This window comes from Microcebus murinus, chromosome 6 (genome assembly GCF_040939455.1).
Source record: "Microcebus murinus isolate Inina chromosome 6, M.murinus_Inina_mat1.0, whole genome shotgun sequence".
NCBI lineage: Eukaryota > Metazoa > Chordata > Mammalia > Primates > Cheirogaleidae > Microcebus > Microcebus murinus.
This window is the reverse complement of record NC_134109.1, coordinates 111,302,902-111,318,425: the sequence shown is the minus strand read 5'-3', so window position 1 is coordinate 111,318,425 and position 15,524 is coordinate 111,302,902. Positions and strand designations below refer to the sequence as shown.

The 15,524-nt window shown below is 33.6% G+C and overlaps 1 protein-coding gene across 8 annotated transcripts in view; it reads right to left on the bottom strand.

The window, feature by feature from the left end:
- Positions 1-15,524, bottom strand: part of SCAPER (S-phase cyclin A associated protein in the ER) — a 503,757-nt gene that overhangs the window by 242,478 nt on the left and 245,755 nt on the right. For 7 of the 8 annotated variants that reach the window (XM_012739362.2, XM_012739364.3, XM_076004582.1 and 4 more), the window contains one exon: positions 152-217. The exons of the other annotated variant lie outside the window; for it this stretch is intronic. In XM_012739362.2, coding sequence (XP_012594816.1) covers positions 152-217 — 66 coding nt within the window. The remainder of the gene's footprint in view (positions 1-151; positions 218-15,524) is intronic. 8 annotated transcript variants of the gene reach the window in all.

Sequence of the window (15,524 nt, the reverse complement as noted above, 5' to 3'; positions counted from 1 at the left end):
CCAGTTGGATACAACTATATTAAGAGAATGATGTTCTAGGGATCAGAAACAAAGTCCCTGATCATAGACATAATATGATGGTTCAGATACCCTTTTATTACAGATAGAAACCAAAGAAAAGGAAAATTAACATGTGGGAAAAAATACTCACTTTGCTTTATATGGTGAATCACAGCCAGAATGTTTGGTTTCTGTTAAACTCTCATATTCCTTAGCCCTGAAGAGAAAAAATTTTTATCACAGTTTAGTTATCCTGCTGCTAATTTTTATAAAAACCCACAAACCTTGCTTGTATTTTTCCTGTCCTAGGATAAAATCATGCTGTTAAAGTGACAAATCAGGAACATTATTGTATTAATTTTAGCATTTTGATTTCTGAAATTGTTTCTTTAAAATTATTATAAATACTACTATGAAAGACTGAGAAATACACATTTCTTCACAACATGTAGAGAAGATTCATAAAAACACTTCTGCATTTACAGACATGGTTTAGAATGGTTGATATTTTTCAGAAATGTAAAAATCATGATAATTAAATTTGAAAGGCTATTTCAACATCTACAAGGTACTTGAGGCGGCTAACTACCTATGTACCTCAAGAGGTATATAATGCAAAAATAAATATAGGTAAAGAATAATACAAAAAAAGAGAACTGTCATTTAATTTTAGAAATTATTTAAAAGACAGTGGAAATACCTTGATAAGACCCTCAAAAATTTGATTTGTTTTGCTTTTGTTGTTTATAGTAATTAAATACCAAAGGTCCAGAAAAATCCAAACAACGTGTCTCTACCACTGTGTAACTAGGTTTTAGTTGTCTAAACTAGTAGGTGATAGTCATCAACAGGTCACCAATCTAAGACAGCTCTCACTACAGTGACCATTAATATTGACTCAATTTGTACATTTTCCTTCTTGGGAGGAATAAAAGAGGAAGATGCTAATTTAAATATTAATTGTTCATCTAAAGGGTCCTAGTCTCAAAGATTTAGTCCAGTGACCTATGAAAAAATTAGCCACAACATACCAACCTGGACAGCAATGATAGGTGAAAAACAAACACTGCTTCATAAAAACCATGTAAGATGCAAATTTCATAATAGACTTAATGAGGAAAAAGTAAACTATCAAAAGGTTATGCTTAGGAGCAAAGAAATATCAAAAGTAGAATAAAGCATGAAATTATGCATTGTTTCAACCTCAGTATGTTCACTGCTATCAGCTAAAACAAGGTATATCAAAATGGAGAAATAACCACCTGGTAGTTGCAAGTAATTGTAATCTCATCTGAAAGGTGGGAAAAGTAACCATTTATGCAGAACTGAATATGTTCCAAGCATTGTACCATTATCTCATATGTACTTAAACCCTCTAATGTGGTATTATCCCCATGTTTCAAAGACGACACTGAGGCTTAGGAAGATGCCTATTATATTAAAACATACACAGGTAGGAGAGACTGAATCCATTCTCTCATTCAGGCACACAGAAATTTATCTTCCAAAAAATTCTAATTTTCCTGCAGTGGTAATTAACCACTTTTTTCTAACATGGAGTCATGTCTTAATTTGCTTTTTGTAAAAGTTTTTTGTATTGATACAAATACTTATATGTATTTTTGGAGTGCATATATTTTGTTACATGCATAGACTGCAATGGTTAAGTTAGAGTATTTTGGATATCCATCACCTTGAGTATTTATCATTTCAATATAATGGGAACATTTCAAGCCCTCTCTTCTATCTATTTTGATATACAATATGTTGTTGCTAATTATAGTCATCCTACTCTGCTATAGAACACTAGAGCTTATTTACTCTAACTATATATTTATACCTATTAATCATCCTCCATTTGTCCCCTCCACCTTTCCCAGCTTCTAATATCTATCATTCTATTCTCTACCTTCATGACATAAACTGTTTTAACTCCCACATACAAGTGAGAACATGTGACAATTGTCTTTCTGTGCCTGGCTTATTTCACTTAGCACAACGACATCCATTTCCATTCGTGTTGCTGAAAACAAAAGGAATTCATTCTTTTTTATGGCTGAATAGTATTCCATATATATATGTATATATCACATTTTCTTCATCCCTTCCTCCGCTGATGGGACTCTTAGACTGATTACATTATCTTGGCTATTGTGAATAGTATTGAAATAAACAGATGAGTACAGGTATCCCCTTTGATATACTAATTTCTCTTCCTTTGAATAGATACCTAGAGTGGGATTGCTGGATAATATAGTAGTTCTATTTGCACTTTTTGAAAAAAATCTCCAAACTGCTTTCCATAGTGGCTGTACCAATTTATATTCCCATCAAGAAAGTTTAAGAGTTCCCTTTTATCCACATCCTTGCCAGTATCTGTTACTTTTTCATCTTTTTAATAATAGCCATTCTGAGATAAGATGATATCTCATTGTGGTTTTGATCTGCATTTCCCTGATGATTAATGATGTTGAGCATTTTTTCATATACCTGTGGGCCATTTGTATGTCTTCTTTTGAGAAATCTCTATTCATACCCATTTCCCACCTTTCAATGGGATTGTTTTTTTACTGTTGAGTTCCTTGTATATTCTGGATATTAGTCCCTTGTCAGATGAATAGCTCACACACATTTTTTCCATTCAATGGGTTGTCTTTTCACTTTGTTGACTGTTTCCTTTGCTATGCAGAAGTGTTTTAGTTTAAGATAGTCTCATTTGTCTATTTTTTTTGTTTGTTTGTTTGTTTTTGTGGTCTGTGCTTTTGAAGGCTTAGCCATAAAATCTTTTCCTAGAACACTGTCCCATAGTGTTTCTCTATTTTCTTCTAGTAGTTTTAAATTTTCAGGTCTAATATTTAGGTCTTCAATTGATCTTGACTTTATTTTTGTATGTGATGAGAGACAATCCAGTTTCATTCTTCTACATAAAGAGATCCAATTTTTCCAGCACCATTTATTGGAAGAGGGTGTCCTTTCCCCAATGTGTGTTGGTGTCTTTGTTGAAAATCAGAAATATGTGGATTTATTTCTATTCCATTGGTCTATGTGCCTGTTTTTATATACTATTAATACCATGCTGTTTTGGTTACCTTATAAAATATTTTAAGTCAGGTAGTGTGATATCTCCTGCTTTGTTCTTTTTGTACAGGATTGCTCTTGCTACTCTGGGTCTTTTTTTTATGGTTTCATATAAATTTTGGGATTGATCTATTTCTATGAAAGATGATATTGGCATTTTGATAGGGATTGCACTGAATCTGTTGATTGCTTTGGTCAGAATGGTCATCTTGATGATATTAATTCTTCTGATTGATGAACATCGGATGTCTTTCTTTCTTTCTTTTTTATTTATTTTTTTAGAGACAGAGTCTCACTTTGTTGCCCAGGCTAGAGTGAGTGCTGTGGCATCAGCCTAGCTCACAGCAACCTCAAACTCCTGGGCTCAAGAGATCCTACTGCCTCAGCCTCCTGAGTAGCTGAGACTACAGGCATGCACCACCATGCCCGCTAATTTTTTCTATATATATTAGTTGGCCAATTAATTTCTTTCTATTTTTAGTAGAGATGGGGTCTCACTCTTGCTCAGGCTGGTTTCGAACTCCTGACCTCGTGCAATCCAACTGCCTCGGCCTCCCAGAGTGCTAGGATTACAGGCGTTAGCCACCACGCCTGGCCGGGATGTCTTTCCATATGTTTATGTATACTTTAATTTCTTTTATATGTGTTTTGTGTTTTCCTTGTACAGGTCTTTCACCTCCTTAGATAAATTTATTCCTAGGTATGTATCTTTTTGTAGCTTTTATAAATGGTATTGCCGTCTTTATTTCCTTCTCAACTAGTTCACTGTTGGTGTATAGAACCGCTACTGATTTTTATCATGAAGGGATGTTGAATTTTATCAAATGCTTCTTCTGTGTCTATTGAGATGATCACATGGGTTTTGTTCTTCATTGTGTTGATGTGATATAACATGTTTAATGATTTGTATATATTGAACCATCCTTGCATCTCCGGGATAAAACCACTTCATCAATGCTAAACATGAGGAAAAATATAAGTTATGCTTTGGCAACATTGTATAAACCCACTTGGCTGGTGCAAAAGATTAAAATATAGGATTAGTGAGGTATAAGGCTGAAAGAATCCTTCCAGATATTCTATCAAAAACTTGATTTTTTAGATAATTACCCACTTTGGTAAGATTTTAAATTTTATTAGTATAGTGTTGTCCACTGAATCCCCTCATTTTTAATCTCCATCTCATCTTGGTCATACTCCTCAGTCATAATGTGGGATATTTGTTTGTTCCATTTATTTACTTTTTTGTTAGCCTTTTCATTGCCTATTTTACCAATCTTCCCATAGAATTAGATCTCTAATTTGTTTTTATATTTATAAAGATATATTATAAATTCCATATATGTATTTGTTAAATAAGTAAATACAGTTACCTTATTTTCCATGGAAGTGATGTGAATGTTGTTCTAGCTCCTTAAGTAGTTCATGTTCAATTCATTACAAAATCATTTAAAGCTAAAATTTCATTCATTCTGAGCAAAGCTTTGGGAACTTATGGGAGCACATCCCGTAAGTTCCATGCTGTCACAAATTTCAAATAACCCTTAGTTTCCATTTTGATTTATTCCCAAAAAACCCTTATTGCAAATGTTTGATTTTTTTGTCACCTTTGATTCCAAAGATTTATTATATTTTTTTTGTCTTTATAAGGGGTTTCTACTTTTTGGTCAGCCTTACTGAGGTATAATTTCCATATAATAAAAACTGTCCATTTTAAGTCTGTAATTTAATGGATTTTCACAACTGTATACCCTAATGTAATCAAAACAAGAATCATAATATATTTCTACCACTTTACACAGTTCTCTTATGTCTCCTGGTAGTCAATCTCTTCCCTCACCCTCTTGCTCCTAGCAACCATTCATCTGCTTTCTACCACTATCACTTTCTAGAATATTAAATGACTAGAATACATTCTGTATTATGTCTGTATTAATTCATTTAGCATAAAGCTTTTGAGATTCTTTTATATTATTAAATGTATCACTAGTTTGCTTCTTTTTATTAATGGTGTTCCACTATTTGGATATACCATAGTTTGTTTATCTATTCACCAGTAGGACATTTCACTTCTTTCCAGATTGGGACTATCATAAATAAAACTACTATGAACATTCAAAGACAAGTCTTTGTGTGGGAAAATGTCTACACTGGAGAATATTCAATGTACACTTGATAAGAATGTGTATTCTGCTACTTTGAGGGTGGACTGTTGTATGTATATTTGTTAAATACAGTTGGCTTATGGTGTTGTTCAAGTCATTTATTTCCTTGACCTTCAATCTAGTTGTCCTATTCCACTATTAAAAATGGGGTATTGATGTCTCCAACTATTACTGTTGAGATGTCTGTTTCTCCCTTTAATTCTGTCAGTTTTTGCTTCATGTATTTTGGGGCTCCTCTTAGGAACATACATGTTCATAACTGTTATTTCTTCTTAATGGATTCACCTTTTTATCATAACCTAATGTCTTTCTTTACATATTATAACAATTTTTATCTTAAAGCCTGTGTCGGGTAATATTAATATATAGCTACTACACCCATGTTATTTTTTTTAGGGGTATTCTTTGCATGGAATACCTGTTTCCATCCTTTCACGTTAAACATCTCTAAGTCTTTATGTCTGAAGTGAGTCTCTGGTAGACAGAATATAGATAGATAATATACTTTTAGAATTTATTCTGGAAATACATGACTTTTACTGGCATTTTTTAATACAACTATTGATAAGGAAGGATTTACTTCTGCCATTTTGCTATTTTTTTCTATATAACACTTTTGTCCCTCAATTCCTCCATTACTCCTTTCTTTTGTGTTAAATAGATATTTTCTAGTGAACCATGTTTATTCCCTTCTCATTTCTTCTAGTACAGATATTTCAGTTATTTTCTTAGCAGTTGTCCTGGAGACTATAATTAACATCCTAAGAATCCAGTTAGAATTAATACCAACTTAGTTCCAGTAGCAACATTGTTCCCATATAGCTCTGCCACTACTCTTTAATGTTTTTATTACAAAGTACAACCTTATACATCATTTGAATGATGCTTTTAATTCTCTAGGTTATGTATCTGGGAGTGGAATTAGTAGTTCATATGGTAATTCTCTGTTTCAATTTTTGAGGAACTACTAAACTGTTTTCCAAGCAGATGCACCATTTTACATTTCCACTATCAACTTATTAAGATTCCAATTTCTTCATGTTTCTTCTTGTTACTGTCTTTTTAAATATACTCATCCTAGTTGGTGTAGAGTGGAATCTCATTATGGATTTGACTTGAATTTCCCTGATGACTAATTATGCTGAGCAACTTTTCAAGAACATATTGCCCATTTATATATCTTCTTTGGAGAAATGTCTATTTAGATCCTTTGCTCATTTATTACTGAGTTGTCTTTTTCTTTTTGAGCTGTAAGAATTCTTTTTATATTCTGGATATAACTCTTTTATCAGCAATATCATTTACAAATAGCTTCTCCCATTCTGTAGGTTGTCTTTTCACTTTCTTCATGGTATCTTTTGCAGCACAACAATTTTAATTTTGATTTAATCCAAATTATCTTTGTTCTTTAGTTGCTTGTCATTTCATGATTTTTGTTAAGATCTCCTTTTTCACTTTATATAATTTCATTTATTGATCAAATGTTCTATGCTTTTATTTTTAAGTAAGTTGCTCTCAACTAAGAGTTCACAATCATAAAAACTATAAATAATAACAGTTTTTATCTCATTCTTATCCTTATACTCCCCCCCTCCACCCAGCTTTACTGAATTGGTGACAACACCCAGTTTAACACAACATAGAAGTGGAAGATATACCTTTGTCTTGTCTTAAAAGGAAATGTTTTTAATAGTTCATCACTAAGTATGATGTGGTCTCTAAGGCTTTAGTTGATACTTTTTATCAGATTCAGGAAGTTCTCTTCAAAAATCTTATTCTGCTAAGAGTTTTTCTCTTGAACAGATGTATTGCCTTTTCTGACTTAGGATTTTTATTCTTATTCTATTAATGTGGTGAATTATCCTGATTCATTTTCAGATAGTCAACCAATCTTATGTTCTAATAAACACAAAATGGGATTTTCTTCAAGGATATGAACTATGTTAAGAATGACAAAATATAAGTTATTGCTATATTTTTAAAATAAGGACATTTATGTGTTTGGCTATATCCTTTAAAAATATTCCTAGTCTTCTTCTAAATTCTTACCCAACATTTACTTATCACATTTACTAAGTGATGAGCCCTTTATATTAATTGAGTTAATCCTCATAATAAACCTGTAAGTTAGGTAATCATTTTATAGATGAAGAAACAGACACTGAGAGGTTAAGAAGCTTGCTCAAGCTTACATGACATAGATGGATTAAACTTCAGTCTATTTAGATCTAGAGTCTAATAGAAAATACTTGTCTTGTTTTAAAAACAGAAAGAAACAGTATATAGAAAGAAAAATAGGTGTCTTCTGCCAGAGAGAGACATTTTATATGCTAAGGAGACTGATAACATACTGGAATTCCACTCTTAACAGACTTGAGTCAAACCTAAACCCAAATTATCTAAAGATATGTTTTCCTTTCAAATTCTTGCTTAACTTAACACTCTATCAACATAACAGGAACTTGGCTACTTTGTCGCCCAGCAGAAACAGGGAAAGAAGGCTTTAGGAGTGAAGTAATTACCTCCCAGCACAAAACAACATTTGCTTTTCTGTAACAACTGGAACAAGGCAATGATACAGTATGATAAAACTGGAGAGTCAGGCAAGAAAGAATGGGAAATGGACAGCGTTTTCTGAGTTGATCATCATCATTACTTTTTAAATTACTCGTCTAAACAAAGAGCAAGATGGTCTCATTGAACATGGACATTAGAGACAGAGAGACTTGAATTTGACTTAATGAACAGCTATTAAGCCTTAGATTACTCTAAAATAAGTAGGATGATATTAACTTCCTAGAATTATGAAAAGGAATCAATGAGAAAATGGTAGAAAAATATGTTACCCGTAGAAGAACCAAAAAAAAACAACAACAACAAAAAACCACTGAAATCTTATAAAGACCCAAATGCAATCTATATTCACACATGAATGTACAAACATCATGCAAAGACAATTATACTTGATACCTTGACCATCCACATTTTCCACAAAGTATCTATCTTCTAATCTGCCCTAAATTTCCTACACTTTACGTTTTTTACTTTTAATAATGATTATTTTAAACACTTACTGATAACTGCTTTTCCACACACTTCAAGATAGCTTCATTACAGATAATATTTGACAAGTGGGAAGGATTATTCAGCAATTTAAAACTAGTAGAAGGTTAAAAGTACAAATGAAACATGAAGATTTGCCATTTTCCTTGCAAGAGCACAAGGTCTGAGCCAATTATCAGTCTTTTTTCCTCTCCTTTTCAAAAGTGAATACTGAATTCCATTAAACTTAAAGCTTTTAGGAAAATGTCAAATCTTCATGTTTCATATTATCTGTAATGGGAGAGTTCAGAGATTGCAATGAAGGAAGGTCTCTGAGAAGCAAGCCTTTAAGCAGAATAAGGTAAAGGCCAACCAAGCCCGGGGGAAATCTGGGGGAAGCTCAGACTAGGTAGAGGCAATATCAAGTACAAACACAATGAAGCACATTAAAGGCAGAGAAGGGCTGCAAAGGAGGAACAGGTATAGAAACATGCTTATTATATAATCATGCTACTCCATGAAAAATGCTGTCTTGAAAGTCACTGATAATCTCCATTAGTGCCAACACAATAGTTTTTTCTCTGTATTCATTTGCTTTGACTTTTCTTCCACTATATTTTAGAGCTATCACTTCCTTTTCCAAGTCGTCTTCTTTGATTTGCATTTAATAATTGGTATCTATCCTCACTGTTGCAATTTTAATATTACAATAATGAATCTTAAATACATAATTCTAGCTTTTAGTCCTAATTTCTAACTCTTTAAGTGCTTCACTTTGAAAGTTCAAACCCCACCTTGTTCCCTTATCTTTAAAACCAAACTTCCTTTTACCATTCTATATCCACTCCACTCTACTTGTTAACAGTACTTTAAACTAACATTATAAAATTACTTTTGATCCCTCATTTTATTTTTTCAAATAATCAATATATCAAACTATTACTACTACATTAAAATATATCTTGATTACTCTTTCCTCATTATTCTTTCTACAGTACATCGTAATGTAAGCCTGTATCACTTCATGCCTGAATTAGTAGAACAACCTCCTATTCACCCACATCCTTAACCTTCTAATCTTATCAGCAAAGCACAGATGACAAATCTTCCCAAATCATCAATTTCCTGATGTTATTCCCATGATTATCTATAGTGATTCTTTTCCAAGTCATCTGGTAACTAGCTAACTAGCATTCAAAGCTCTTTATAATTTAACCCTGTTCTACTTATTGGACTTTACATTCTTTGACATTATCATCTACATTGTGTCAGTTTGGATTTGCAGACTTCAGTTCTGGCACATTTTTAATTTTTTTTCTTTCCTAAAAATTTTTTGAGGAATTTTCACTAGTGAGGACACTGTCGCCAGGGGGCAGAAGACCTTGCTTAATACCAACACATACTCAAATGGCAAGGTAAGGAGGAAATTATTTCTTTTGATGTTAGGACAAAATTAAGTTTCCATTAAAAAAAATAAACAGACATTAAACAGGTTTACAAATGGACACATTATCTGGAAGATTCCTTGGAGAACTCAAAGTGAGTCACTGTAGCCTCAGCTACATCATCTCTGTCTCTGCCCCTATTTCGGTCTAGGACATGAGCATAGGCTACACACATACTCTAGTGTCAGGGTCACCACTAGTTTCTTCTTGTCTCTCATCTCACATCAGGACACCCACACAATCTATTTCAGATTTGTTTCTCCAGTCCATCTGCTATAACACATGCCTGTGCTAAACATGTCAGCATTTAATTTTGATCATTATTGAACTACTGTCCAATTACTACGTGTAAGGAAGTTTTTTAAATTGTGGGCTTTTTAGAAAGTTATTGCCCTTCATTAGCCCAAGTTTTCCTCATTTGTAAGATGAGGGAATAAAAACTAGCTAAATTCTTATGCCTTTTCTAGTTCTAAGATTCCATGATTCTAAATTCCTACAAATTTGTGGGTATATCAAGTTGTTAGGTACTGTAGCTTCCTCACCTAAAACCAAGTGAATCAGAATCAACAGGCTGAAGCCCAACAACCTACCTTGTAAAAAGGATCCCAGGTGATTTTGACACAGGTGTTCTAAGAACAGTAGATTGAAAATCACTAATGTTTCATGATTTGATTCATATTAATAGAGCAACATAATAATTGTTATTCCTTGAGTTTTTTCTTATGTACTAAGCCATTAGTCTTTAGAATATGATCTGGCCCTTGAGGTTGGAGAGTCTTTCAAAGGCATACAAGAACAAAACTTTTTCATTCCCACTCACAAGCACATGGTGGAGTTGAGACCACATGGTACATAATATCAAAACAGACTGAATACGGAAGCTGATGTGAAAAATAAGTTTTCTTTATTAAGCCAGAAATTAAAGAAATTTGCAAAAATGTAAAATAATGTGACTACTCACTAATACTTTTTATTTTTGAAAATAGTTTTTTAATAAAAATATGTTCTTCATGTGAATAAGCAATGGTTTTATTATTTCTAAATGATTTAATACATTTTGAAAAGAATTTCTCATTTTCATTTCTAACATGATAAATATTAGTAAACATACCCAGATAACAAAGATGATTTGGAGTCCTCAGTAATTTTTACAAGTGTAAAAACCAAAAAGTCTGAGAACTGCTTTTGTAGATATAGTACACTTTGGAATCCTCAGTAATTTTTATGACTGTCAAAACAAAAATAGTCTTTGAGAATCGCTTTAGACATTTTCAGAGCCTATCATTTTCTGTCCTCCAAAATTTCAGTGACTCTCCATAGTCCCCAGCATAAACCTAAACTATTTACTGGCATCTGAGGACATTCCTACTTTAAAATTTTTGTAAATGCCTTGTTCCACTTTATTTTATTTATTTATTATATATATTTTTTACACTGGGTCTTACCTGTTGCCTGGCTAGAGTTCAGTGGTGTCATCACAGCTCACTGCAACTTCAAACTCCGGGGCTCAAGTGATCCTCCTGCCTCAGCCTCCAGGATAGCTGGATAGGCCCATGCCACCATGCCTGGCTAATTTTCCTATTTTTTGTGGAGACAGGGTCTGGCTGTTGCTCAACTCCTGCCCCCAAGTGATCCTCCCATCTCTACCTCCCAAAGTGAGACAGAGAACTGACAGGTACTGCTTTGGGTATGGCATTGCATTGCTGGAGGCGATGCCTCGGGCATTGCTGCAGCATTACCTGCAGCAATGTAAATCTCAGGAAATCTCAAAACAAAGTTTGGAATCGCCTAGATCAAAACAGGATGGAGGCGGGGCAAGTTCCCAACAGTTAGAACCAAGAAGGTAGAGGGACCTGACTGCAAGGAAACACTACCCTTTCTGGGAATATTCCTCCCCTTGTTAATTAAGCCTTAGCTTAAACAGAAAGGGAACAGGAACCATTCTTTTCCACAGGGAGAATTTGCCTCTGTTCTGTCTGTAGAGCAGACTTTTTACAGTTTCTGAATAAATCTTGCTTTCACTTAATACTGTAAGCTTGCTTCTGAATTCTTTCTTATATGAAGACAAGGACCCATTTGAACTTCAAGTGGCTCCCAGAATGGGGAGTCACTTTCCTGTGTGAAAAGTACTAGGATTACAGACCTGAGCCACCACCCCCTTGTCTACTCCACTTTATTTTTTTGTTACAAAAGTAGCACAGCTCCATTAAGCAAAATATGCAAATATGTGAACAGAAGAAAAAAGTTTTCCTATTTCCATCGCCAAACATACCACCACCACACACACAACCATGCTTCTGTGTTTTCTTTTAGTCTTTTCCTGTATGTACAGTGTGAATTTTTAGCAGTTTTAGTTACTCTGCACAGTCGGCCCTCTGTACCCATGGGTCCACATCTGTGGAATCAAACAACCAATGATCAAAAATATCTGGGGGAAAAAAATAGATGGCTGTGCTGTATTGCACATATGCGTACTTGTTTTTCCTTGTCATTATTTCTGAAATAATACAGCATACAATTATTTACATAGTGTGTATGTTGTATTAGATAATGTAAGTAATTGAGAGATGATTTAAAGTATGTGGGAGGACTGCACAGGTTATATGCAAATATTCCATCATTTTATAAGAGGGACTTGGGCATTCCTGGATTTTGGTAACTGTAGAGGGGTCTAGAACAAGTCCCCTATGGATAACAGGATATTAATAATATAAAATTTGTGATGTGATTCACTGTGATTCAATTTGTGATTCATTCACATTCATTCAAATGTGATTCATTTTCATTTTATATATCATAAGCACTATGACCATGTTATACATTCTTCTAAAAACATTATGTACCATAATCTACTTAATCATCTCATTATTGGCTATCTAAATAATTATCCTACTTTTTACTCTTCTGAAAACCAATTAATCTGGCTAATAATCATAACAAAAATCCCTGTTTTAGAACAATATCTGGGGCATAATAAGAGCTCAGTAAAGATCAGCCAGTTTTTTGTTTGTATGTATTTATTTTTTTATCATCATCATTATTATAAGCAGTCTTTCCTGAGTGCCCCAGTCATTCCTAACTTTATTCTCCCTAAAATTCACCCAATATTTATTTGTACTTTTCTTTTGCTACTGTGGACATTCCGTATCATAGAAAGGTTATTTATATACATAATTTATATATTAAGAGAGCTTAATACACTGTAAACTTGAGAAAGTTAGAAATGATGTTCTACTCACTTCCGTATGCTAATAATGTAAATATTTAAACATGTTGAATAAATTCCTCAAGGCCACAAAGTAAACAACCAAATATTGAAAAGATGCATGAATTTGCATTACAAATATTTAAAAATTAGATTTAAACTTAGGTTTCACCTCAAAGTTATTATTCAGAATCCTGCTATATTTGTTAAACCTTCTGACTTTCTCCTGCTCTCCTCTGCTCAACTTAGGTCTTCATCTCCATGGTTAGGCTCTCTGGTCAATTCTGACACAAGCCTTAATACTGTTTTAATTTTCAGATAAATACACATTCAAGATAGACTCTGTGTTTCTACAATATATTTAAATTTATATCTAAATATCCAAGAGAGATTGGTTCCAGGACCCCCACTGATACTCAAATCCTCAGATGCTCAAGTTCCTTATATAAAATGGCGTAGTATAGTTGCCTCTCTTTGTCTGTGGGCTCCATCTGTGGAACCCGTGGATACAATACAGGGGGGGGTGACTATAGATACACACACACGTCTCATCCTCCCACTTCTCTCCCTGCCCCATTTCAGAATATCTTCTTGATAGTCAATTATCCTCAGAGATATGAAGTCTGTTAGTCTAGTGATTACCACCAGATACTTATGTTCATGTCCAAACAGCCAATACTATGAGTCTTTTCCACCTAAATTCCAGCAGCAACCAAAGTTCTGTGTCTTATGGACTTTTCCCAGATAAAATCTGTCAAAACTTCCAAGCAACCATGTGCACTCTCACAGATCTTCATCCATGTGTAGGTCACATAAGTTCCTACTAATTAGTTTAATAACACATGCCCACAGTTTAAACCACACGTTAATGCTAGCTTTGCCAGTAGACAGTTTCCCTCATCACTTGGAGAAAGACCAAGTATCTCTGACTTTAACTTATCCTGAGTCAGGTCCCAACAGTCTTATCTTTATTACCTATACCATGAAACCTGGAACCTATACCATAATGTCTTGAGCCTGAATTCTGATTTATGACAATAATACTCACAGTTCTTTTCTCCCCTTTTAAAAGGGCAAAGAAATCTCAGTAATATGAATCACAAAGCTCACAATCCAATCTCATCTAATTCATCAAATGTTTATTGAAAACCTACCATGTGCCAGCAGTAAACTAGAAACAAATATCCTCATGAAATTTATATTCTAGTAAGAGAAAGACAATATGTAAACAAATAGTTAAAATATATAGTATATAGATAAGGGTAAATGCTATGGAAAAATAAAGTTGGGCAAAGGGAAGGTGGAGGTAGAGGTTATTACTTTTTTAAGGCCTTGGCAAATTTTGCTTCCAGCGATAGAAGCAACTAGTATCATACTGTCCTTTCTGTTATAAACAACTATAAAAATTCTTAAATATAAAAATTGACTGTTTTTCATGTATGGACAATTGTTAGTACAGGACTTGTAATCCATCAGAAAAAGGAAACAAATTTAGTAAATCCTATGATCACCTCAACTTTCTGCCTGAAGGCACATTCCTGAAGGCACTGCTACATATAAGGGGGAGGACGGTAGTCAAAACATAGCACGTAAGTCTGTGCTAAAGAGAGAGCTGGCATTTGTGGAGCAGAATAACATAGTGAAGAGCTATGTGTAGAAGAGGCCTAGAAATCTTCAGAAAGGCCCTCTTGAGTCTTTGGCCATATTCACCTGTGAATGAGCATGGCAAAACTCTTGAAATCTGGGGAAAGAACAAGTACCAAGAACTAAAAGCTGAACAACTACTGGAGCTTTCATAAAGCTGGGAGATATTTGAGTTTCAACTGTTATATTAAAGAATACTTACTGAATACTCTAGTCATTCTGTGGAAACTTCACAAAGGCCAAACCTTAGGAGGCGGGCCAATGGAGCCCTAGAATTAAAGGTACTCTACATCCACCTAACAAAACTTAAAATCAAGCTTTGAAAGACTAAAGTGGACCCACAAGTAAAAAAAAAAAAAAAGCACTAAAGAATAAAAGTCCACATTCCATTAAGAAAAACAATAAAATCCAGACATACAACAATGTAGCATTCATATTATCCAATATATGCAAAAAATAAAATACTAATAACAAAATTACTATGCATGAAATGTAGGAAAGAGAATCCATTCTGAGGAGAAAAATCAGTCAAAAAAAACCCCAGAATGATAGATATAAAGGACTTCAAATCAATTCATAAATATATTAAAGGAAGGAAAGAAAAACATGAACAAATTGAAAATTCAAACTATAAAAAATTAACAAAATGGGACTCCTAGAGATGAAAATATAACATACATAATGAAAAAGTCACTGGAAGATTTTAACAGCAGATGAGATACAACAGGAAAAGATACCACACAGGGAAATAGAACTATCTAAAATGAAGTAGAAAGAAAAAAGGTTGACCCCTGGGACATTATCAAATGCTCTGTTTTAAGTAAAACTGGAATCAGAAAAATGGAAGAGAAATAGACTGGCAGAAAAAAAATTCTGAATTAAAAAATGGCCAAAATTTTCCAAAATTTGGGAGAAAATACAAACTCACAGATTCAAGAAGCTAAA